General features: G+C 38.3%; 1 protein-coding gene across 9 annotated transcripts in view; it reads right to left on the minus strand.

The window, feature by feature from the left end:
* Positions 1–26131, minus strand: part of ERC2 (ELKS/RAB6-interacting/CAST family member 2) — a 418320-nt gene that overhangs the window by 308928 nt on the left and 83261 nt on the right. For all 9 annotated transcript variants that reach the window (XR_011697331.1, XR_011697333.1, XR_011697332.1 and 6 more), the window contains exons 4-6: positions 22376–22450; positions 16015–16170; positions 10907–11074 (exon numbers count right to left, since the gene is read on the minus strand). Coding sequence is in view for 2 of the 9 variants with exons in the window: in XM_071550773.1 (XP_071406874.1) it covers positions 10907–11074; positions 16015–16170; positions 22376–22450 (399 nt within the window). In the remaining 7 variants the exon portion in view is untranslated. The remainder of the gene's footprint in view (positions 1–10906; positions 11075–16014; positions 16171–22375; positions 22451–26131) is intronic.

The following is a 26131-nucleotide window of genomic DNA, read 5'->3' on the forward strand; positions in this document are numbered from 1 at the left end:
AACAAATGGAGAACTGTGCTACAGTCATCTAACTGAACAGTTTACTAACAAAATTAACCACTTCCATGACCAAAGACCTAAACAAAGCACTTTTCAAAGGAGGTCAATGATTGCAGAACTTTGTTACAAGCACTTTTTACCCAGTCAAGTCCAGCCAATGTTAATTAGCATCCTGCCTTTGAGACCATTTTGTATTTTAATTCAATTAAATTCACAGCCATCTCACTAACTACAGATCTTTAAAACTTTCTGCTCTAAGGACATTAATATCCCTTTTTTAACTAGGTGCTATCATGCACAGTAGTTGTTTAGCCCAGCTTCTTTTTAAGTGTCAGCCCACTGTTTTCATGGCTCTCTGTGCACAACTGCAGCTCCTCCCTGCAACAACTTGAAACGAAGATGATTGTTCCCACATGTCTGTGCCAGTCACAGTCCTCAAGGATTTTACTCACTCAAGCCTTGAGGCTACACAGCTAAACTGCCATGACTTACTAGGGCCGAGTTGTGAGGCACCAAATCTACTTCAGAAAGAGCTTTTGCCACACATGTATTACCCTTTGCTTCTCTAAATGAACAGGACATTTGTGTCTGGGTTTCTATTTCATTCAATTTATAAAATGAAAATGCAGCTTTGACTTTAACAGCAAACCAAAATGAAAGCCACAACACTAGAATTCCATTAAGTTCACCACATTAACTAGTGGAACACATATCAAATAATGACAGAATTAACTTATTCAGGAGAAGAAAGGCAGCTGCTGTTTCTTTTGCAGGAGATAATTTTTAAATACTTTTACCTATAACAATAACAAATCTTTCAAAAATTCTCACAGACTGCATTACTGGATGATTTGAAGTACAGAAATTACTGGAGAAATGTAAAGTAAAGTATTATGTAATTATGTTATCACTTGGGACATGAAGTGGGCAAGTTCTGTTTTGCCTTAGTTGATCTTATTTAAATGCTTCTCTAATCTTTCAGAAAACTCAGATTCTTACTTTCATTTTCCACTGTCATACCAAGAACCAGAGATTTCTTTCCATTGGAAAGTTAAACAAGGGGAAAAAGAGGGAAGAAAGAAAAAACCAAACAACCAACCCACACCACCATATCACTACAAAAAAATTATTACTCAGAAACCTACCAAAAAAGAATCAAAAAGCATCTCCAAAGATTTCCAGGCAACCACAGCTGCAGAAGCCTTTTCATTTCAAATGGGCTATATCTCCTGTTTTCAACTCTGCTCCTGTTGTGAGCATGATTCTTGCCTCAGCAGAGACAGAGGGAGGCCAAGAATGTACCTTTGCACCTACCACAGGTTGGGTGTTTGGGTTAAGAGCAGTTGAGCTGAGAGCTCTGCTATCTCTGTTAGGCAGAGGATCTCTCTTCACTGAATGAAGGCAACTCCCAAACTAAATCATTCATTTGAAACAGGCCCAGTTTGCAGTCCTGGCCTTAGTCCCAGCTCAGAAGCTGAACTGTCCCACGTGACATCCCTGCACTGATGGCAAACTTGCACCTCCTGTCTGTGCCCTGCCCAAGGCTCAGCCTCACTGGTGATTTGCCATCTTCCCTCACTTTTAACCCAAGAGAGAAGACCCAAAACAAGAGCCATTTCCATTTTCCCTTTATACGTTTAAATGTGAGAGTCACTTGCTTTGCCCTCAGGTCTTTTCAGGCTTATCCACCAAACCATAGCCCTCCAACTCCTTCCATTCAGACAACTTAATTCTTGTCTTCCTTCAAGGGGCTTCAGACCTTTCTCCCCAGCCATCTCTTAAGCAGAAAATTCAAAAATATGCAAAACTACTTCCTAACTTCTCATCACACTTCATTATTATAGCAATATGTGCAAAACAACGTTAACTGTTTCAGATTGGGGGGTTACATCTCGTGGTTATTTGCTAATTACATTTTTGTGTTCCCCTTGTGTTTCCATCTACATGGTGATATTTCAATACTGTTTTCAAATGGTTTTCTCTTTGTATTCCTTTGTGTACAGTGCCAATACACCAGGACCAGAATTAGGCCCCTTTAGATTAACCACAACATAAGCAATAGTTACAGTATTCAAAGAATCATTTCTCAAGCAATCCTATCAAAGCTCCTCTTCAAACATCTCCAGTTAGAGCAAAGGATTTAAATTAGTAGATAGCAGTACTAATATTTTTCTAATCATTTCCATCCACTAGAACAAAGCCTAATTGAAGCCTAATTTATCTTATCAGAGTAAATTTTGCTCGGTTATAAAAGCCCATTATGGCTGTCGAACTGAATATTGTTTTAAATGACAACAACAAGGTAATTTTCTTTAAAACTAAGAACTGGGGACGTGGGGCAGGAGGAACTACAGTTATCTATCACTTTAATTCAATAGAATAGATGAGAAGTGTTTTGACAGTAAGATAAATCTAACATCCATTAAACTATTTGTCCCAAATAACTCGCATAAAGCTTTCACACCCTGAGTATACCGCCCATTCTTTGTCGTTTCCCATCTTCTTTTTATCTTCATTTTCCTGCCTCTGGGCACTACTTTCTACAGGCACTGAAAATGAAATTCTCCTCTCTCAGTCACCTTGCCCACAGGTCATTTCACTTCAACGTTTTATGCAATAAAAATAATGGTGTTCCCAAAAGAAAGACAGAATATTTAGAGCAACAATTAAGAATGGATTCAGTCTAGGGGGATGGGGGTTGTGTGTGTACTACCTATCAAATATTGGGCAGGGCTTCATTTGAAGTACCATGAAGTCACTGGAATGGGTCTCAGGAGGTCACAAGTCCAACCTCCTGCTCAGAGGAAGGAGAACACTGAAATCAGACCATGCTGTTTGACATGCCTTTGAACAGTCAAGTCTTGAAATCTCCTGATAAATAGACAGGCACCAAAAGAAAAAAACAACAAATAAACAAAACTTGTCACACCTTCGCTTCACAGTTTACTTCTGTTTAGATACAGCATTTTGCTGACCTAAGTGTTCTTTCAGTTTAATAACTCTGAATTTACTGCTCTGCCACTGTGCTTCTCTCTCAGGGGCCCATAGAATGGGAACACTGCACAGAAAGGGAAATGGCTGGCAAGTTCCACCTGAGAGAAAGCTCCATGAGAAACATGGACCACACTGCCCAGAAGGCTGGGAATGCAGAGAGAGCAGGAGGCAGCCAAGCCTCCAGAGCAGGGGGAGATCCTCACTTCTCACGCAGAGCAAATCCACCACTACAATACAGGGCAGCACAGCAAAGAGACCACACTGAGAGATCTGGCCCAGCCTGATTTGAAACAAGAAAAATCACAGAACAATAGAAAAACACAATTTCAAAGTAAAACTCTAACTTACAAAAATATAAAAATGTGAGAGTGAAATAACCGGAGTTGTACCATTATTGTTGCAAAATTAAAAGCAGATTTACATTTTGAGCAATATCAAATATCCACATTGTAGTAGAAAGATAAATAAGGCTTTTTTTATTCTTGTTCCAAGTATTTTCTGCTGTCTACTTTTATTTGCTCTTTATGCAAACTAAGAACTGCCAAAAAGTCAATCATTTCACAGCCTTTCTCTATAAACACATTTGTTTAAACAAAAAAAAAAAACAGACTGCAATAAATACCTGCTATAATCACCCTTCCTCTTCATTTTTATAATGTTTTTAGATTAATATGTGTATGCTGAACACATCAGTATTCAGTCACAGTACAGACTTTACCTATTTTTCTAATCCATTTTTTTTCCATTGACAGGACTACGCTCACAATTTACAAAACTTCTTTGTAGACATTTACTTCTTTCACAGTTCATTACCCTCCCAACAGCACACCTGCCAGTTTGCAGGTGTGTTATCTAAAGCAATGACACACTAACTAATAAAGTGCTAAAGTATGTTTGTGTCAGAATTGCCTACGAAATGAATGTTTTTCTCCACTGAGCTACCCAGCTGAAATGAATTTATTTGCATCAATTTATGTAAGTTTTTTTCCTGATGGTAAGAGCAGTAGTTCAGCACCAGTCACTGCAAATATGCACAAATATAGAATCAAACCAGACTGTCTGCCACTTTGTAAAGTTTACAAATGAAGTGTTTAATCTTTTTAAATCAGCAAAAAGGATCACTCACACGCTGCTTAAACTCCTTCCCTCTGCAGTAACAGTGCGAGGCTTCATTTAAAAATTAACATCTATAGCTTTTTCACATAGCAGGGAAAACCTCAGCAAGTCATTTTCTTTTCAACAATTCTCTGTGGAGCACAGTGACATTTTCAGTCTTCTGAAGCTGGAGTAGCCTGACATTGGCCCATTTTTATCTGGCCTCAGGGTTTTCACATCATTAATAAAGAGATAATCAAAACAAAGGGTATATACATTAGGGTAGGAAAAGTTTGCATAGTTTGGCACTATTATCATACATAACCTTAAAAATGGAACAAAACGAAATGCACGTAGCAGAGGTGGTGAACCTTCTAAGGACTGGTTCCAAACATTTTTCCTACTGGCAATAAACCATTTTCAGACCTCCCAACTCTGGCCACCATGATAGTTACTGCTGTACAGGATTATGTCTTTCTTTCAGCTGTCAATAAAAGCTTCAAATAATAGCTCTTTAAGTCAAATAAACATATTTAAAACAAAACACATCACTGAGACAACAGAAACACCATGCAAAAGGCACACAGTGTTTACAACCAGGCTTATTTACTGTTGCTTTTAACCCTTCCCACATTATGTCACTGAGTACCATTGCACCTGAAACCCAACCCAATACACCTCAAACAGATCCAAGTGCCCTCTCATTTCTGATGATCTGTTATAACACACGTAAAGCGACAATCTAAATGTATCTGCTAATTGTGCCTCTCAATGGTCAGTATTCTGCAGAGATTAACAGTTTATTGTAACTCTGCTTATGCTTCATTTCTGGCTATTGAAACCAACTGTGTATGACAACACAAAAGTAAACTCTACTTTTAAAGCAGTAATATTTTCTGAGCTAATTTTGCCAAAACATAAAGAAAATTCCAAACATGAAATTATACCCCCAAAAAAATAATCTTTTCTACTGAGTAACAAACACTGGTAGAATTTGCCAAGAAATAAAGTGAAACCTATGAACTTCTAATACCAAAAGATTACTTCTAAGCCTATGCCCTACTGGGTCTCACTTGTGAGAATTAAATAGGTGGAGGAGTATCAAGTAGAATCAGGGGACTCCAGTACTGCACCCCAGGGTGAATTCTGCACCCAATTCTGTCCAACTTCTTCATGAGTGAGTGTGGAGCCTTAGCAGGTGTGCTGATGGAAGAGAACTGAAAAAGCACCTGATGCACCAGAGCGTTGTGCTGCTGTTCAGAGAGCTCTCACCAAGCTGGAGCAATGTGCTGACAGGAACCTCCTGCAGTTCAGGGAAAGGAAATGCAAAAAGTCCTGCACCTGGAGAGGACCAACACAATGCACCTGTAAATGCTGGGGTCCCTCCAGCTGGGAAACAGCTTAGCAGAACAGGACCTCCTGGTCCTGGTGATCACCAGGGTGAACACCAGCAATGTGTCCTTGCAGCAAAAAAGTAGCAACATCCTGGGCTGCATTAGGAGGGGTTTTGGCAACAGGTTTTGAGAGGTGATCCTTCCCCTCTATTCATCACTAGTCAGGCCGCACCTGGGATATCATGTCCAGTTCTGGCCATAAAGAAACTGAGGGATTAATTAATGGCTTTATTAAAGATTTGGAGAATCTCTCATATAAGCCTGAGAGCTGGAACTGTTTAGCCTGGAAAAGTGAAGAGGGCATCTTTTTACTGTGGAGGCTGTAAGGATGGAGCCAGACTCTCTCCAGCAGTGCCTGGAGACAGCACAGACAACGGGTACAAACTGAAACAAGGGTTCCCTCTCAATACAGGAAACACAGTGGGTCACACTGGCCTGTGAGACCTGGAGGGGTCGTAAAGTCTCCATCCTTGAGATACTGAAAAGACATCTGGATGTGGTCCTGGACAACTAGGTCTAGGTGGCCTTGCTTGAGCAGAGGGGTGGGAGCAGATGATCTCCAGAGCTCACTTCCAACTTCAAGCATCATGTGATTCTGATGCACCATGTGCAGCTGCTGTCTCCAAAATCTGAAGATAAGCTGCAGAGTACCATTAAGGTAAATAATAATAAAAGGTTTCCTATGAAGTAACAGGTTCTGGAGAGGGTTTTCTTCTTTACAGGATTTACTAAGCTAATTTAATTACAGCAAGGTGATTAAAAAGTAATCTTATTCAAGGAGGAAGTTGACACTGCAACTATGAATACCTTACTCAGCTCAGGATTAGAACTTGCCCTTTGATGGTTACTTTCACCTCCAGAAAGAAATACTTCAAGCCAAGTTATGAAGTGGTTTTATAATGGTATAGAATTCTGCAAAAACTCTATTCTACAAATAGACAGTGTGGACATGCAGGAAAAAAGGAGTGTGGCTTAACACAGGCCAAAACGTTATTAGCTTTACTCATCTGGGAATGACCAACAATAGCTTGTACAGTACAAAATTCCTTCCATAATGACTTCCACCTGCTGGAGGGCTGCCATTCTCCCTGCATCTGCTTTCCCATCTGCTGCTGGAAGCCACTGCCCTCCCTTTAGGTAAGACCTGAAGCCTGGAGATTGAAGATTCAGTTGCTCTAAGCAAACAAAATCTTTTCCCAATTCTCAGTTGGAGAGAACAAGCCCTGCTATGTCTAGAATCATTGCTGGATTGCTACCACAGCACAGTGTTGGCTTTAGCTTAGGGAGCTTAAAACCCAGGTCTCACAGAAAGCCAAGCTGGCAAAGCATCATTCTCATTCTTTATCCATCTACACTGGTAGGGCACATCCTGGATCACTACAGAACTGCCACTTGCTTGTTTGCAGGTCTCTGAAAGGATACTGGGTTTAGTGCCTAGGAAGTCCCTCTATTCTATTGTGGGTTGTTTGTTGCATTTTCTGCAGGAAATGTATGGGCTTCATTAGAGAAATGTTGTTTTGTTATTTAATTTAACACAGCTTAATATAAATGCCAGACACAAAACATCGAAGGTCTCCAATGATACTTGGAATTAGTCCACATTTAGTCCCTCACACATAACCAAATGTAACATTTTCAGGAAAGATTCATGAGAGATATAAACTTTCCTTCTCCACCCCCAGAGTTCTCCAAACCAAAAACTAAAAGGAAACATAAAAGGTCCTTTTGAAAGGCAGGATATTTCTGAGTACTGAAGACAAGACATTGTTGACTTATATGAAGTTAATATTTGCAAAGTTATTAGCAAAAAGGCTGCCCATAAAACTAAGAGCAGGTATAAAATTTTCCCATCTTGCTGCATCCCATTTAGTTTATACAGGTTATAACAGGAGAATGCAGCCTGAAGGCATGGATTTATTAATTGAAATGTACAGTGAAGCATACAAAGAAACAAACAGAATAATTACTTAATTCATATTGCCACATACTGGCCACCTAGACAGTCAAAATATATGGAGGGCAAAGAAAGCAGGCAAAAGAAATAAGAGAACAAAGGAGACATTTTCTTCCTGGCAAGAAAAAATGCAATCAGCACTAACAGGCTATTTTAACCATCTCATAACTAACACTAGAACAATATAGGCTGTAAAAAGCCTTAAACTTCTGGCATCCAATGAGTAGTCTTAGTAATTATCACCTTAGTAATTAAGTTTTACTGAGACGTCTTCTTGTCCCTTATGTCAAAGATGTGTTCTTTGTGGGTTTGCCTAAATATCGATAGAAAACAAGAACGTTGGCCAACAGGAACAGCAACCTGCAAACCCAGCCACTGTCCAGCCCTCCTGTTCCTCAGCCCCAGCACATTTCTCACACTTAAACATGCTCTTCCCCAATAAACTGCACATCCCATCTGGATGTGACATCCTGGCAATCATTTTCAGCAGAAAAACTCGCTAGCACACATCAGGGTGGTAAGAAATGTGTCTTAAATATAACAACAAAAGTCCCATTTGCCTTGAGAAACAAATGGACACACAGTGCACTTCTTTTCTTCCTACATACCCTAAAAGATCTTCTTCAGCTGATTTGAGATGTGCTACATCCCTACCATAAAGCAAAGTAATAAAACTTTCAGTGCATCTTAAATGGATTAGAAGAGAGATGTAATTAATATCTCCCAAGTTATGCAGATTACTGAAGTATTTTGAGATCAGGTAAATTTTGGGTATAATTTAAAGTTTAATACAGATGAAGTGTCTTCCTCATAGGAAAATTATGCATGTAAAAGCACACCCTTTTTCCAAAAATAAACCGAAGAAATTTTAAGGCAAGTGAAGTTATTTCCTATTTTAAATCCATTATTAGAACAACATTACCTCATAAGCCATTTGAAATAGTGGCTGCATCAATACATGTGTATAACTGGAATCGGAACTTGTTTACTTATGTTGCTTTTAAGGCATCTCGAGATGTACCATAATCCAAAATGAAGTCTGATGTTAATGGAATACTCAAAGGCATTCATTTTCATATGATTGCCCAGGGGGGAAAAAAAATCTAAAAAAAGTTACATTAATGCAATTCTTCTGCCAAACTTCTTGTACATGAATAGACAGTTACAACAAATTTAACTACTATTACTTCCCAGAAGAGGTGGACATAATTCACCAACTCTTCGCAATTTCCTTTAAAAAGACATCCTAAAAAGAGAAAATAGACTGTTGTCTGATAAAATCATTACTTAAACTCTAAGCAAAGCAGAAAATAAAAACCACCTAAATGTCTATGGAGAATATAAAACAGTTTGCAGCATTTCAGATCTTCATAATTTTATGAGTTAATGTAAATACCAAAGACTGACAATGATGCATATGAAATAAACCCCATTATTTCTGAAGACTCAGTCAAACAAATTAAGGTTCAATTGACTTAGCAAGTCTTTATAGAGACACCTTAGTTGTCTAGAACCAATACATACAGGGAGGGCATTTATGAGGTTTTTGGCTTCATTTTTAAGTCTCTTAACTGCCACAACCCGCTTAGTTTGTGGTTATTTCATTCGGAAACAAACCAAAGCATCAGAAAGCTTTGGACTATACAGAAGTAAAGGGTTAATTTAAACAAATAATCAAGACCATAAGCTGGTATCTTCCACTGAATATACATTATACTATTATATAGCTCTCACTAACTGAATACCTAAACAGATATTCTAATATTTAATTTGAAAGCGTGGAGAATCTCATATCATTTGTATAAAATATCACAATCACTTATATCACAAATAACATGATATTAGGCCAAACTAAAGGGATCAGTTCTCCCTAGTAGAGCATTTCTTCTATCAAGCTGCCTCTGAGTATTGCCACATTAATTTTTCATTTGCTTTCCCTGAGAGATGAACAAGTTGCAGACACAGCACAGCCCACTGTCACCTGCACACCAGGAGGCAATCACAGCTCATTTTAAACTGAAATTGCTTCATGTGAAAGCTTCAAACTCAACTGCCTTGTGCATAAAGTGGGAAAAAGAGAAGTTAAACACCTGCCAGAAACCAACTGGTTCTCCAGCAGGACTGCACGATCCCAGCAGCACTTCACCAAGAGCACTGCAGACTCAGTTCCTTTGAGCCCTGCCCATGTGCCAGCCATGAGACTGGAATGCATTGAATACATACTGCTCTGATAAACAATTAGGAAATCACATCAGGAGAGAGCCAATGGAATTCTTCTCCATCCTCAGCAGCATGGCAGGTCACACAAACATCACAAAGCAGATTTGCACAGCCTAAGATTTAAAATGTGTCATCTTAACTACTCCAGTGCTAGACTGAGATCACCAAAATTGCTGGTGTTTGTATCCTTCTCCATTATGATTATGTTGTATCATACACAGGTGCTGGCTGGCCCGTTAAATACAAGCTGGAAATTCTGAGATTTCATCTGTGCCTTCTTAATGTACAGAGGCCAAAACATACAGCACAAAAGGAAAACAGAATCTCAGAAATACTTACTTCTTGCTTCTATAAGAATAATGAGCTTAAGTCCTTATTTTCTCTAAGACTTTGCTAGCAAGAAATTTGAAGCATTCTATAAGATTCCTGTAACCCTATACCTTAAAGAATATACTTCTCTGAACAGAAACGATTTGCAGTGTATGACTAAATTTCACAGGTATTTGTTTCTTGAAAGGGGTACACACATTTAAAAGACAACCAAAAAGTTCTAATAGGATTCAATCTAATCAGCACTATCATGTGCTCAACGTCCATGAAATTTTTAAAACCACAAAAAATAATTAATGGACATTTTAAACACAGGATTAACACATTTCCTCAAGTGTGACAACCATCTCAGCTGTGTATTCCATTACTCTTATTTTTATGATCTGACTTAGTAGATACATACATAATGCATTGGTCTGTTTCATAGACTGAATTATTTATATTTTAAAATAAATGTTGATTGCACTTGGAACAATCACAGATTAATAATATGCACCCTTCAACAGATCCTTTAAAAATACATCAGTAGCTTCACCCTTCAGAAGAGAATTACACAGCAGAAAAGAAGCATCAACCAGAGCAAACCAAAGGAAAACTCAGTGAACCAACAGATGAGGAAACAGGGCATGATATGACAACAATCAATTCATAAAGGTCCAGCTCCCCCAAATGAGCATTAAATACAAACATTTTCTTGAAATGCAATCACAGATACTTCTAAATAAATTCTATAATGAGACATGATTTACTACCAAAATTATATATACCCCAAATACATTAGAATTTCGAACATTTTAAATTATTCTCTATTCTTAAACAACTTGCCTTCTACACAGACTTGAACCAAACACACTATCACCTTGACACATGCTATGAACTAAATATTCCTATTGCTTTTCAAGATTAGCAGATCCAATACCTCTGTCTGGAGTATGGCAGCTCTCTGTTCTTTGGCAGTAAGGGACTCTTTAAGCACTTCAATGTGTTGCTTGCAATCTGAATTCTGATTGCTAAGAGTTTCAAGCTTAGTTTGTAAGGCAAGAAGTTCTGATTCTTTCTTTGAGAGTTCTTGTTTCAGTTGATCAATCTGCAGTGGGGAAAAAAACATTGAATCATTAATTTCATCTCCAACTCATAGTTCCATTTGAAATCTGAAAAGTGTGAATGACCATATGCCAAATAAAACATGTGTGAATCCTGGAAGAGAATTAAGATTCAGACTTTTTACACTCACAATTTCAATTGTACTTCTTGTAATTTAATGTACCCTGTCTTGAGAATGGTTGCCCGGCTGTTGCAGAAGTTAAAAGGAACTTAAAAGAAGTTTAAAGGAAACTCTTAAAGATGCTGCATAATGATTTGGCCTATAAATTCACCGTGGACCTCACTTAAGTTCAAAGGCATTTATCCCATGTGAGGCAAGTCTGGCAGGACAGCAAAAATGCATAGGAAAAAAGTGTTCATAAAAGTATCAATTCAATCCTTCCAACCTGTGACTTATCATTAGCCAGAATGAATCACGAGTTCTTCAGGAGCCTGATAAACAGGCATCTTAGTAAGGAGAGGAAAACAGAAAAGTGGAATTTTAACCTTACTTTCCTTGCAAATGTGTTACTGTCCACTATCCCCACCTCCTATTTTTCTCCCTGGCAGTTCACATGGAATTCTCAGGTATTAGAAAAGCCAAGCCAAAGACATTAAACTTAAGAGAAGTCTGGGGAAAACATTATAAAATATTCCACAAATTGAAAGGGCTGAGAGATTTTAAAAGCCTATCCTAGAGGAAACAGCAGAAACAGTCACTAAAGACAGAGCTTCTGAATTAAGTGAATTTAAGGTTCATGAGTAAATGTCATGGAATTGTGATTATTCCCTTTCCACATTGATAAACAGGAAGAGCAGCCACAGAACACAAAATCATGGTGGATTTAGAATACAGGAATCAGAACAAAGCACTGGGCAATACCCAGAGCACTGCTAAAGGATCGTGAATTAGGTGGCATGTAACTACTCTTCAATTCTTGTGAAATAACATTGACCACCAGAGGAATTCAAATCCATTATCTCATGAGGATTATTTGAAATAAAACACCTCACTGTATATGCATAACTGAGATAAATCACACTTCCTTTATATTTGGAAAGTTTTCTGGATGACTGTAAGGCCTAGATAGTTTTCTTTAAAATTCAAGATTCAAATCTGCAAAAAAAACAGAGAAGTGCTAGAAGAGCTCTTTTCCAGTCTCTCCCATCAGTTGCATCCCAACAGACCTCTGGGATGCAAGAAATTTAAAACCTGCAGATAGAAGGTGATGCAAAAATTGCCAGGAAAAAAAAGAATATGTATTCACAGGCTGATCCTACTCAACCACATCCCAAAGGTCCACATACTAAAACATTTCTCAAATTCAAAATTGTATGGCACTGGTAGTATTTACTGCTGATCAAAATATTTCTATTTTGTTTTACATCCCAAAATTAACCTTAAAAACTAAATTTAAAAAGATGTTTCTTCCAACTACAGTCTGTATACATGTCTTAATATATTTATTCCTCATTTCTCTTTATAAATCCCAATGTATTTTTCTAGCTGGTTAAGGTGCTCAAATAGTCACCCCTGAGCTACTGAATGAAATCAAGATCTGTCCTGGCACTGAAAGAAATCACCTTTAGAGTCTGAAAATATCAAAATTAGAGAAGGAGCATAAAAAAACACATGTGAGGGAAGGGGGCAGCTAAGAAGCTGTTAAGGAAAACTTTCTCTTGAAAGCAAAGCACATTCCCCAAACCTGTAAGCAAGAATGGCAACTGAGACAAAATGTACACAAAAGAAATAATGGGGAAATCTGTCTACAAGATACAAAGACAAGATGTAGATCTGCAGCCAATGAGAATTACAGCCCATGCTTTGTATGAGATGCATGTGAACATCACAGATGCTTAATCTCATTTTTTAAACTCTTCTCACTTTTTTCCTTGCCACAACCCACACTCTGAAAAATAATCAAAACAAAGAGAAAAGACTTCATTTCCATTGCAGGTATGTTCTTTGTGTTTTAGAGACAGAATCTGTTTAGTATAAAGTTCTGGCTGCAAGACCTACAAATTGTCAGGATTTTAAAAATGTGTTAGAACACTCCAAAAAACCCCACAAACCACAAACCAAACACACAGAACACACCAATGTGTTGAATAAATATTCTTTTGGTTGGTGTTTTATCAAAATAAATACAAATGGTGAAAATGTACTAAAATTTCAATTTAAAGAAATAAGTCCCAAAAATACAAAGGTATAACAAGATATACATAACTTCTTTTAAAAAATTTTTAGATCTGCATACATTTTTATATTCCTAAATTCTTCTTTATCTATTGATGTGCAAAAAAAAAATTAAACAGGACACAAAATCAATTGTTGCCTTTAGCAGATATACAAATATTTTCACTTTGCTATATCTGAAGTCATGGAAGTGAGTGGAAGACCAGGAGGCAACAATTCCATGAGACCTCCTGATTTCAGTACAACAAAAGATAAGGGCAAAAACATTTCCATACTTTTAAAGACTGCAGTGAAGATAACCTACAAGTCTGGGTACAAGTGTCATAGCATGAAAAACTCCGTTTGACCTCTGCTGGTGACCTTCCCACTCTCTCACATATTTCATACGCTTCATTTGCCTGTCACTGCTTTTCCAACATTGCCCAATACGATCCTGCTTCACCTCCTTTCCTGAAACCTGAGTTCCCTTCCCTTCCTTCTCAATTGACAATTGTCACCTTCCATGTCCAGAAAATCATTATCTGTTTTCCTCTATTATTATTTTTACACATCCAATTCCTCCATAACTTTACAAAGAGTAACCATGAAACAAAGAAAAAAAAATCAGAGCTTTCCCCCTGAATAGTGCATGTTAAAATTAATGGACTAAATCTTTAGTAAATAATTCCATTAAATGAAACTATGCTGGTTTGTGCATCATAAGATCTGGTCTTATGTGACATAAGACAATATGCTTTCTAAAATAAAGGATTTAAGTGAAGGCAAACCAGCAGTAATGCAAATGAGGTGGCACCTACAGTAGAATCTACAAGTCTATGAGTAGAGTCTACAGGTTAGACTGGGTAAGGTCTGTTCACGATTCCAGACCTATCCAAAAAAACAAACATACAAAAAACTCCTGTTCCTCTCCTGTATAGGATCTCCTACAATTGGCATGCTCCCTTCATGCAGCAGGGAAAGTTCTTATATGCAGACAATAGTTAGAGTGCCTTGTTACTGTTTAATCAATTCTTAAAACTAGTTTTGATGGTAATCTGCTGAAGTTGTACTGATCTGCCACTAGATCTCCTCATAAACATTGCAGTGGAGAGCATGGGAGTTCTAATACTCAAAGAACCACTTAAATTCCAGCATGCAAACTCACACCTGAAAAAATGCACATGTTCCTTCCAAAGGCTGAGCCCAAATAAGAGAAGGAAGTCCTGTAAAGTGAAAACTTAAAAGTACATATCAACCTATATGTTTTCTTCATATTTTCAGTCAAGACACTTGAAGGTACAGATCTCAGTCATGTAAAACTTCTTTTGACAATTTCTGTACCATGTGAGGGATGGCAAGAATTCTCCCTTCCAAAGCAGAGAAAGAAGAGTCCTCATCAAGTGGGCAAGAAAAAAATAATCTAAGCAAGTTCTCACTCAGTTTTTGGATTTCTATTTAAGAAGTCACAATTAAGCCTATATATTTTGAAAGAGTGACTATTACTAAGAATTGAAAATAAATACTTCTCAGCATTCTCTGCCACATGTACTATAAATAATAATCACTATTTGCCTCCATTTGACACCTTCCCATTTATTTAAATCAAGAACAGATTTATAACAAGTTACATTTCAAGAAAAAATGAAAAGTATTAAGAGCTTCATAACACCTAAGAGTGTTAACTGTGAGAAGAGTTCTGTGCTGCTCTTTGCCATCAATCAAGACTTCTGTTTATCAGGATTTATCACCTATCTCAGATTCAACAGATCAGGTATAATAAGATCTGTTTGCTGACAGCTCCATAAATACTTTTCCACCTTGAAGGGTTCTCAGATGAATGATAAAAATAAAATCTTCTGCTGCAAATCTCAATTTTAAGTGGAAGAAAAAGACTGGTGACAGAAAACAGGCAAAGTTTCATCAGAATGGGGCATTTATCAAAGATCGGAAGACTGTGACAAAACAAGGCATGTTTAACACTCTTCTCATTCATCTGCTTTCTGGACCACAGAAATATACTGAAGCTTTTTGTCTCAAAAACATCAGAAGACTGTTAACAAAGTACAGGGGTTTCTACTTTATTTTTGTATCAACAAGCCTTAGGAGTTGTGCTGTAAATTACTAAAACTGAATTGCTTTGAAATTAAGGATGCTTAACTAGGCAAAATAACCTAACTGATGGCAATGCTATTTAGGAACTATTACTTTTCAGTAGTTTAAGAGCTTTTTCCAACAGAATAAATACATTCTCTAATTATTTTTTTTTAAAATCTGAATTAATTAATTACACATGACCCCTAACATTCATTCCTTCTGGAGCACAAAATCCCAGATAATGAAGAAGTAATAGTCTCCTGTGAGCCTGACACCAGGAAATGTGTTACATCACTACATGTTCACTGTCTGCCTGTGGTCAGCTTGTGATAATCTATGTACAGTCATTTGAAAGGACAGGTACTCTGCAGGAATAGTCATTAAATGGCTACTTTTTAAAATACAAGAGTACTATTTGGCAGCATCTATGAAATAGCAGTCCTTACTGCAAAACTACAGTCAAAACTAGAAATAAAAGCTCTTCCTTACCTCTTCTTAAGTCAAACTATAAACATATTTTTATTTATCAAAAAATGCTTCACTCCTTCATAGCTACTGATAGTAGACATTTACCAAAAGAAGACATGCAGAGCTGCTTGAGTTGAAAACAGTCAAGTTAAAAGCCTCTTTCCATTATTTAAACAGTCTTAATCTTTAACATAAATAGATCTTACCTTATTTTTCATGAACTTTGAGTGACTCTTGTAAACTTCTATTTGTTTGATTTCTTCTTCTCGGTCCTCTGTATTCAGAACTCCATTTGTCTTTAACATCTGTATCTCATCTTCAAGGTCTCTTATATTGCGCTCAAGTGAAGCTATTTTCGTATCCTAAGTTATAAAAAAAAAGAGTATTGAAAATTATATGACACATATACTAAAGGATAACGGAAGTGTATCTGTAGTTGCATGAATATCAAATAGTAAAACAGCAAAGCTAGGAAGTACAAATAGAGAACACACATACTGCCATAAATCAGGAGTATTTTATTGATTTTGGCTTAAAGAAATGCAGAATTCAGAGCTCTTTTCACCCCCAGAGAACATGCAATGCTATGTTCTGTTGCACAGTCCATAGAGTATACATTGTGATTTAAATTCCATCTTCATTCCTACACAGGGGGGAAAGGAGAAAGGGACACACCCTATTTTTCCACATACATGTGATAAACCTTGTTGTCATTGCTAACCACCCAGGCCTGGCTCTTCTTTCAAGCTCTGGAACACAAGCTCAACCCGGACAGGCCAGTACAGGACAACTGGCCACTCACTGGGACTCAGTCTGAGGCTCAGCTTCCCTGTTTCTCTGGAGTTCAAGGACTCCAAGGTCCTGGTCCCTTAGGCATGCCACTTGCCCAGGAAAGCCAACAGTTTTCCTGTCTGGACAACTGCTAGAAATTGAGAAACCTTGGAGGTCAAAGCTAAGAGAGAACCCAGAGCTCCAATGGGCACTACCACAAAAGAGCTGGGCTGACTCACAGGATGGACAGAAACTTGGGGCTTTACATTCACTGAAAGTTTTGTCAGAATAGGCACATTCCCATAAAATCTTCTGGTTCAGCTGAATCAGCATTTTCCCACAGAAAACTTCAATTGGAAAACTCAACCAGCTCTTGTTGTGGCACAGGGTCCTGGCAAGCTTTCAGAACTGAACCAGGAACAGATGCATTTCCTTCGGACCTCTAAGATTTATCCACATTAGCAACATTGTAAAATAACTCTGTGGTTCTGTGTTGAATCACAGATTCCTTTGCAATAATATTAAGGAAGCAGCTTAGTATTAAATGGTACTAATAAACATCTTCTGAGTTCTACAACAATGCAACATCTGTGCAGGTTTTTCCAGCAAGGGCCCCTAAATCTGTTAAAAGACATAAGATTATACAGCAGGATTTGTGATAGAGATCAGGGTACTCTTCCTAGTCTATCCCCTTCTTCCAGCAGTAACCAAAACTTCTTCCCCATCTCCTTTAATGGAACAGTGTTGGACATCCTCTGTCAGAGAGGTTATGGCTATTTCTCTGCTGGACCTCTCAGAAACCCACCTCTTCTGGGATGTGAAACAATTGGTAGGTGTCCTGATACTGAAGAAAATAGTATTTCACAATGAAAAAGAGACTAACTCTAGAAATTAACTTCCACAGTGATGTTTCTTCAATCATATCAATCCTTACAAGAGTCTCATTGTACATTTCCTGGATACTGAGAGGTGAGAAAAGGGCAAAACATTTGTAAATAATCACAGAATATTCTGAGTTGGAAGAGACACACAAGGATCATTGAGTCCAACTCTATATAATACAGCATTCCAGGCTGTCTTACTCTGAAAGGAAAAGTAACAAATGCTACTGTTCATCATTTAACACATCTGATAAATTTAAACTGTGCCTGTGAAAAATTTGGCTTGTAGGGCATTAAACAAGCAATCAGAAGGAATTATTTGAAACCTCTCATTTAGTAAAACTTGCATGTAAATACACTGATTGTCCTAGCTCAGCAGGTGGGACCAGCTATCACTGTGTGAGAGTGATCAAAGCTGTGTATTCTACCCCCTCTATTCATTCCCCAAGGACAATGGACCATTAGCAGCAGCTGCCCAGGGAGTCATTAGCACCTTCACACCCAGCCTGAGGGGGCGTGGCTGCTAAGGGGCCATCAACCATTCAACAATACCCCCTTGGCTCCCAGAGTTAATCACCCATTGTGTGAGTCCCTGCCCAGGGGGAGGGACTGGGTACTCCTTGAGGGTACATAAGTGGTGGGTAAGACCTGAGCAGGCTCTTGTCAGATCCAGAGGAGCAGCAGGACCCCAACAGGATGAGATCACCGCTCTCGACCAGACTACGACCGCCACTCTCAACCAAACTACAGCCCTCGCCTGCACCAACAGGTTTCTCACTTCTTTTTGCTTTAGACTTGGGGGAACCACGCGGGTCTCAGCACAAGGGCTAACAAACCCCTTTGGGTTTGTGCCCCAGGATACGGGGTTATATTGCTGGGTTTTGTGAGTTGAAAGCAATTTCTCTTTGTGTCAGCGTATTTATTGTAATATTATTATTAAATTTTAGCCTCTGACTTACTCTCTAGTGGTGAGTTCAACTCCCCTGCTTGTTCACCTTTAAACCAGTACACTGATGTACACGTGCTGCCAACAGACCATACACAGCTTCTCTTACTATATGCATTTTTTAATTTTGTCAATTTAATGCAGAGAATATTCAGGTTTATCTTTGAAAACAAGGGAAATTGAAGTTCATGCCATCTTAACAAGAAGAGTAGGTTGCACTGCAAGCACACATCACACACTTTTTCAAAACCAAACCCCTACCTGAAATATCACAGCTGGATCAATACACAAAGATGGCTCTCTCTGCAAGTGAGGTAAACCACAAGTATTTTCATTTACTCCACAGCTTACCATTTTTAAAGAGTTCATCATTCCTGTTGCTAGACTCCATATATTTCAGGGTAGTGAATATCCTATAATTAAGATGAACTTTATGCCACATCTGTAGGCAACTCTGTTCTGATTTTCTCTCTCAAGTACTATCACTGCTCTAAGGCCAGAATGGTCTGAATGAGATCATATCAAAAAGTATTGGTCTGGCTTGGAAACAACCTTTAAAGGTCATCTAGTTCAACCCTCCTGCCACAGGCAGGGACACCTTCCACTATTGCAGGTTGCTCCAAGCCCCATCCAACCTGGCCTTGAACACTTGCAGGGATTGGGCAGCCACAGCTTGCCTGGGCAACTTGTGCCAGTGCCTCACCACCTTCATCATAAAATACTTTTTTCCTTATGTCCAATTTAAATTTACCCTATTTCAATTTAAAACTTCTGTTACATTAATAGGTGCTAATCAACTTTGAACATGTCAGTGATTTGTCAGCACACGATATGCAACGGTGCAATTGCAATTAAAGAAAAGATTTCAATGTATCCGTTTTATTTAACACTTAAAGAGACAAGGATTTAGGCATGAGAAAAAAATTCTTTTCAACTACATATAACTGTAGTCACAGTCAGAAGCAACCATTGCAACAAAACTAGACTAGCTTGAGGGAATAACAGGGGTATGTGGGAAAGGGAAGCGTCCTGCCCTCCTTTCCTTTTGGGACTCTGCTTCCCAGAAGAAAGAAGGGCTTCTGAAGGGGAAGGTCTGTTGCAGACACAAGAACAGAATAAAGAATGTAAGGGGAAACAATAGAGCAAAAGACATGGGACATCTGGAAGTAAATATGCCTAAGAAGCAAAACCAGAAAGTTAGGCAAGAATGGCCTGTGCAATACATCTGAAAAGACAATAGATATCTGGAAAGGAATAAATAAAGCAAGAAAAACAGAAGTCAAGACACAGGATGTGAATTTTTCACCTTTTTTTGTTTGCCATTTGTTTGGAGGTTTTTTGCATGAGTATACAGAAGACAGACATTGGTCACAGAGAACAGCTAGGCAGAAAATGCAATTGCTGTAAGAAAAGACAGCTACTTGCAAAGTTTCAGTGAGAAATGAAGAGCATGACAGGAAAGATAGTGCAGAAGAAAAGATGTTTAGGACAAATAACGCACATGAGATACTAGAAATGGATGTGACTTCATTGGATGAAAGGATGTACAGACTGGGAAAAGACAGAAAGCATTCAGCAGTGGCAAGGGACAGAAGGAAATCACTGGAAAGAACAGCAGGATTTACAAAGAAGGAAAAGTTGCATCCTGACAGGGCATGGGGGAGCCATGGAGGGGACTCAGAAAAGCTAATGTGGCAAGCAGGGGGAGGAGGTTGGGTGCAGTGAGGAGAAATGTATCCTCCTTGGAGCCTCTGCATGGAGTAGTGCTCAGCCTCAGACTGCCATATTACAGGCTAATCCTCTCCCTCCTTCTACCCTCGACACTGTAGGGAAATGATTGTTTCAATGCTTGATCATTCAAAACAAATGTTCCACTTTTTTTTTCAAAAACAAATGCTGTCTGGATTAAGACAATTTAAATTTACTTGAAAACATTCCAAATCTGGAACTTGTAATGAAAACTGCTGTTTAATCATATGGATTTCAACATCTTACATTTGTCCCTTTCAATATTAGGCTTATTTTAGACAGGGCAACCCCAAAGGAGGGTGTGTTCACAGGAAAAGAAAGAACTGTGTGCCTCAGAACGAAGAGGCAGCTCTGCACCACATCCTGCAGCCTCAGTCGTGACAAATAGAAATCCTCCCCACAAAGATCAGCCTTTCAAACAGTGGAACAACACAGCACACCCACCTCTCCTGGGAGACAGACAGAAAACACTGTACTGTCTCTGGGGACAGACATGGTCAGGAGTGGCTGCAACTGCAGCCTCACATGTGCCATTCATGTGTCAGGCACCCCCATTCCTGTTCTGTTCAGAGAGTTTTGGTACAGGAAGATGACATTGTTAATAACTCACATGAAAGATAATAAATTATTCTAACACATTAATTTTGTATCCCAAAACTTTTAATTTATAGTTCTGAATATTAATAGAAACAAATCCCTTTCTCAGCCAGCATGGCACTTTCCCATTTACTTAGGGTTAACAAATTAATGTAAACCCACACATTTTAGATTTCATACACTGACTTCTGAGCTAGAATAATGGCCAAGGCAAATGTGCACCAGAAAATTAAATACTGACATCAATGTATCTTCTTTGCTACTCATATAATCCAAACTAATTGTTATCTATTAAAAGACAGATACTGTATTTAGAAAGTCCTGCTGTTGTTTTAACTGTGTGTTTACCACAATGTTCAGACATCCTGAACTCATTTACTCATAACAGAAGTCACTGGCAATATGAGGCCTTTAATTTGCACTTCCTTTTAAGACTGAAATGAAAGACCATCATTAACGTATTTCAGGCAGCATTGCCAACTCACAAATTATCTCAGGTCTCATGGCATTTTCCTTACATTCCAGACTAAGAGAATTATGCAAAAATATCAGTTTTCACTTTTTAAACTATTATTTTTATCTGTTGTTATTGTGGGAGGGAAAAGCCACAACAGTTTAGTATCATTATATATCAAAAAGAGAAAACTGATACAATGAATATTTTTCTTAGGTTAGCTGTAAAATGATGGCCTAATAACCACCAGCAGAACTATTTCTATAGATCAAGAGGAAAAACCTTTTACATTAGCCTTGGAAAGTTTGCCTTGGACGTCAGTTTGTCAGTTTATTCCACCTACTTTGGATCTCCTGAAACACACAGGCACACCTCCAAGTCTTTTTAAAAAGTAATAGTTCTCATTATTCAGCAATGATGCACTTGGGGTGTTTTAATCAATTTTACTAAGAAAAAAGACTGGGAGAAATAAGTACTAATTATTCCTAGCTTCACAACAAAATATATTGATAAGGTAAAGGAAGCATTTAAAGATTTAATAGTAAAAGTCATAAGTCAACCCTGGTAGGCAGCCAAGTGTCACAAAGCTGCTCATTCACTCCCCCTCAGTGGGACAGGGCAGAAAATCAGAAGGGCAAAAGTGAGAAAACTCAGTGGTTGACACAAAGCCAGTTTAATATGTAAAGCAAAGCTGTGCATGCAAGCAAAGCAAAATATGGAATTCATTCCCTATTTCCCACTGGCAGGCAGATGCCCAGATATTTCCAGGAAAACAGGGCTTCATCATGCACAACATTTATTTGGGAAGACAAATGCCGTAACTCTGAATGTCCTCCCCTCAGTTTCCAGGCTGGGCATGACATTGGATGGTCTGGAATGTCCCTTTGGTCAGTTTAGGTCACCTGTCCCCACCCTTCCCTCCCAGCCCCTTGTCAGCCCCCAAACTGCTTGTTGGGGCAGCAGCAGAGTGAGCAACTGGGAAAGCTTTGACTGGTAAGCACTGCTGAGCAACAGCTGAACCAGCAGCGTGTTACTAACACTGTTTCGATCTGAAACTCAAATACAGCATGGTACAGGCTGCAATGAGGAAAATTAACGCCATCCCAGCCATCCCAGGTGCGTGACCTGATGCTGCCAAAACAACACAGGCAAACTTGCAAAGACCATACCTTCATTTCGATAACTGTTTGAAGAGCCTTCGTCTTTGCTGGCTCAGGCTGCAGTTGGGTTCTCCTGTGCAATTCCTGTGGAGGGACACGATAGAAATAAGCTTGACGACTCATCTTGCCATTATTTTAAGATTCATATGAATTCATTACAACAAAATAAAAGTCTGATGATGAGAAACATGTAACTCCAAATGCTACAGGTTCTTCCCTGGCTGCAGTCCCGCTGGCATCACTGCAGTCCCTGTCTTGTGTTACAGCCAACTCTGACGGCACATGCGCTGCTTCTGACCCCCAATCAATAATTAACGTCAACACTGACAAGGCAGCAAGGCATTTCTTCGTCCCAACACAAGGCTGCTGTTGCTGCCTAAACACCAAAACCTCACACAGTTGTGTTACTAATTCAAGCACTGCTAAGGGCTCAGTCTTTTTTACTGTATTTTCTTCTTAGTTTTTCCTTTAATACCTGAAATAAGCGATCTAAAGGCATTATATTCAAATTTGACACTCTAAGGATGATAATTATATAGTGGGTTGATGCAGCACCCTCTACAGCAGCAATTACATTTCAGTTTTCACATTTTCATACTGGTTTTTATGCATCTTAACCCACAGGCAAAAGAAAAATTGATTACATTAGTTAAGGCAGACAGTTAAGAGAACTAATATTTGTCTTTATAAAAATATTTTTTAAAAACCAAACAAAAAATAAAACAGGAGTATGAAGACAACAGCACTCAGTCTCATAAAACACCAGAGTTGTATCTCGGTATGATACATCTCAATAAAAAGTCATATAAATACACAGAAAAATGTAGAAGTGTAACAAAACATTGTCATTTGAGAATTTGGTGATGCTTATTCCTCACCTGTAACCCATCTGAACAGTATATTATTAAAAAAACTGAAACAGGACAACTAGTCCCATTTCTACTCCTCTGGAGTCTTTCTGCTCCAAAGGATGACACAGCCATCCTCAATGTCTTTATCTCCAAGTTCGTTCTGCCCCAGTGCTTGGCATCCACACTTGAACTAACCTTCTAACTCACAAATACATTTCTGTCTGAGGCCAAGAAGGTCATTCACCACAAAGGCACTAGCTGGGTTCAGAACCTGAGCTATTGTGTTCCAAGTTATGCCTCTCCCAGCTCATCCTCCCAAACTCAGGGGAAGGAGAGGGGGCGGGGCAGAAATCATCAAAAACCATAACCCTCTGAGTGCTAGTTATTGTTATTCTCATCTCTCAAGTCACCCCCTTTTTTTTTTGAGTGAAGCAAACCACACACAACTTGACAATCAACAAAGACTACATATCAAAAATCCAATCAGCTCTGCATTGTGCACTCTGTCCCCCCTCAGCCTGTTCCAGAGCATTTCTAAGTCTTGCCTGCCTTAGAACCCACAGGTTTCAAAGTCATCATTTTTTGTGTCATAAACTATCAATCAGTTTCTTGTTCTGCTTAGCAACATATTGCTTATCCATGACTTTGAGAAACACCTTCTGGAAGACTAAGTAGTAGGAGCAATTTACTGTATGATATTAAACTAAAATCTACTGCTAATAAACATCTTTATTAAATAGATTCAAAAAGTGTGCAGCCTAAATATATTAAAGTAACTGAGACAAGTTAGCATACCTACAGGTAAGTCAGCATGCTTTTCTGTAACATTAAATACATTGCAGGCATATATATGTATATTTAAACTACCTCTAACAGGTAACAGTGAACTTCTAATTCTGCTTTTAGGCACTTTTAAAATGCTTTGGCATTTATGCAAAAGTATCTCTGATTGGTCCTTTTTTCTCATTTTTATTTTTTTAATATACCTAACTCTCCACATTATAAAAAGAAAAAAAATCTTTACAAATCACCTATGCAAGGAATCTCTCAATCACCACCAGCTGTTTGTCTTAGACGAAACAAGTACCTTGACTACACAAATGTTATAAAAAATAAGAGCATGTCATGGATTTGTCATACAGCTCTACAAAAGTCATGGAAAAATAGTTGGCCAGTCATACCACTATCTGATCAGCAAAAATTACAGCTAATTCTAAGACCAGACTTTGCTCCCCAAGGCCACATAAACTGAGCTGGAATATAAACAGGATTCCACACATTACCCAGGGAGACAAAGCAGAGTTTCCACCCCCTTCGCCAGAGATGAATGGACTGCCAAAGATGCGTATTCCGAGATGTCTATCACACATGAAGCCTCGCCTCAGAATACTCTTCCGGTTTGCTTTATGAATCAATCTGATGCTGGCTAACTTAAAAGCTTTTCTTCTCTATCCCTGATGGTAAAATGAAGCAGACTTTAGGATTCTGGAGAAGATCAGAAAATGACTCCCACTTTATTATTTTGTGTGGGTTTTCTTCCAATCAGATTCAAATGTTTGGAGGCTCCCACAAGGCTCAGTTCTTGAATTTATGTTGTTCTATGTTTGCACTTTTTCTTTTGGGGTACCTGATTCAGGGATATGCTTTTTGGGTATTAATTTAAGGATACATTTTATGTGCACAATACCTTACCCTGATTGTTTTACTATCTGAGGTCATCGGGAGGGTTTCAAATTTGCCTGAGCAGCGAAGCAAGAGAGATTCTGAAGACTTCACAAAGTCCTCACAGCCTAAAGAAACCAGATTTTTATCCATTACATCATATTTGGAATGATGCTGTTTTCTCTTTTTCAATTCCTTTTAATAAAAAGCCCAGGGAGCCTAACAAAAATATATTTAAAAAAAATTTAAAAATTTAAAAGCATATTAGAGAGAGTTTCTTTTAACCTGAATTTTGAGGGATTGGAAGTCTTGGTACTTATATCCATGACAAAGTACTTGTGTCATCATCCTTGCAACCATAAAAGTCTACGCTAATAATCTCTCAGAGACGCACTCATTTATAAAGTTACACTTCCATTATATTCCCCTTATATGTCATCTACAATTATTAGTAATTCTAAGTAACCACTTCACACATGCAAATTATTATAATTCAGTGTAACCAAATGCCCACATACAGTATTTCACGGTGCTGCTTAGTTGTCAAGGTGATTAACACACCCACACAAAGTCGACAGGTAATCAGATCATCATCTTCACAATAAATATGCTTTAATATTCTTTGCTTTCAGACTAAAATGAGCTTCAACCCAAACCTGGCCATTGCTGTCTCCTTCCACAATGTCAGGTTAGCATCTTGTACTGGCCTCAGAAGTAACTTCAGAATATGGTTTTGCCACTAATTCAAACACCAAAAAAAAAAAATCCTAAGAGGAGACAGTTCATACTGTATAATCCTAAAATACTGGTGGAAGAGGTGTTCTGTTCTTTTGTTCAGAAATTGATAACACTTCTGTAATTTGTAATAATCTCATAAAATGTAAGGTTTTGTCATTATTGGAAATCTGACCTACATAGCATAATCTGAACCTAATACTAATTACTCAAATAAAACTGCATTTTAATCCCAGCTTTATTAAAAGATACTTCATCACTTGGCTGCAGCAAAGTCAGTGTGCTGCAAACTGATCCTTCTTTTACCCTGTTTCTGACGTATTTCATTCAGATTCTTAAGACATCAGTGACCATGTGTTGTTCTGCTTAGATGAGACTAAGATGAAACTGAAATAAAAGGCTATGCCAATGCACTTGATGTAGTTCAAGGTTTTACCCTTACATAAAACTGCCTAAAATTGCATGGCACAAAGTGCTAGAAAGAAAAGGACTTTTCAGAAAAATAGGCAATTTAGGG

This window comes from Pithys albifrons, chromosome 3, assembly GCF_047495875.1.
Source record: "Pithys albifrons albifrons isolate INPA30051 chromosome 3, PitAlb_v1, whole genome shotgun sequence".
Lineage (NCBI taxonomy): Eukaryota > Metazoa > Chordata > Aves > Passeriformes > Thamnophilidae > Pithys > Pithys albifrons.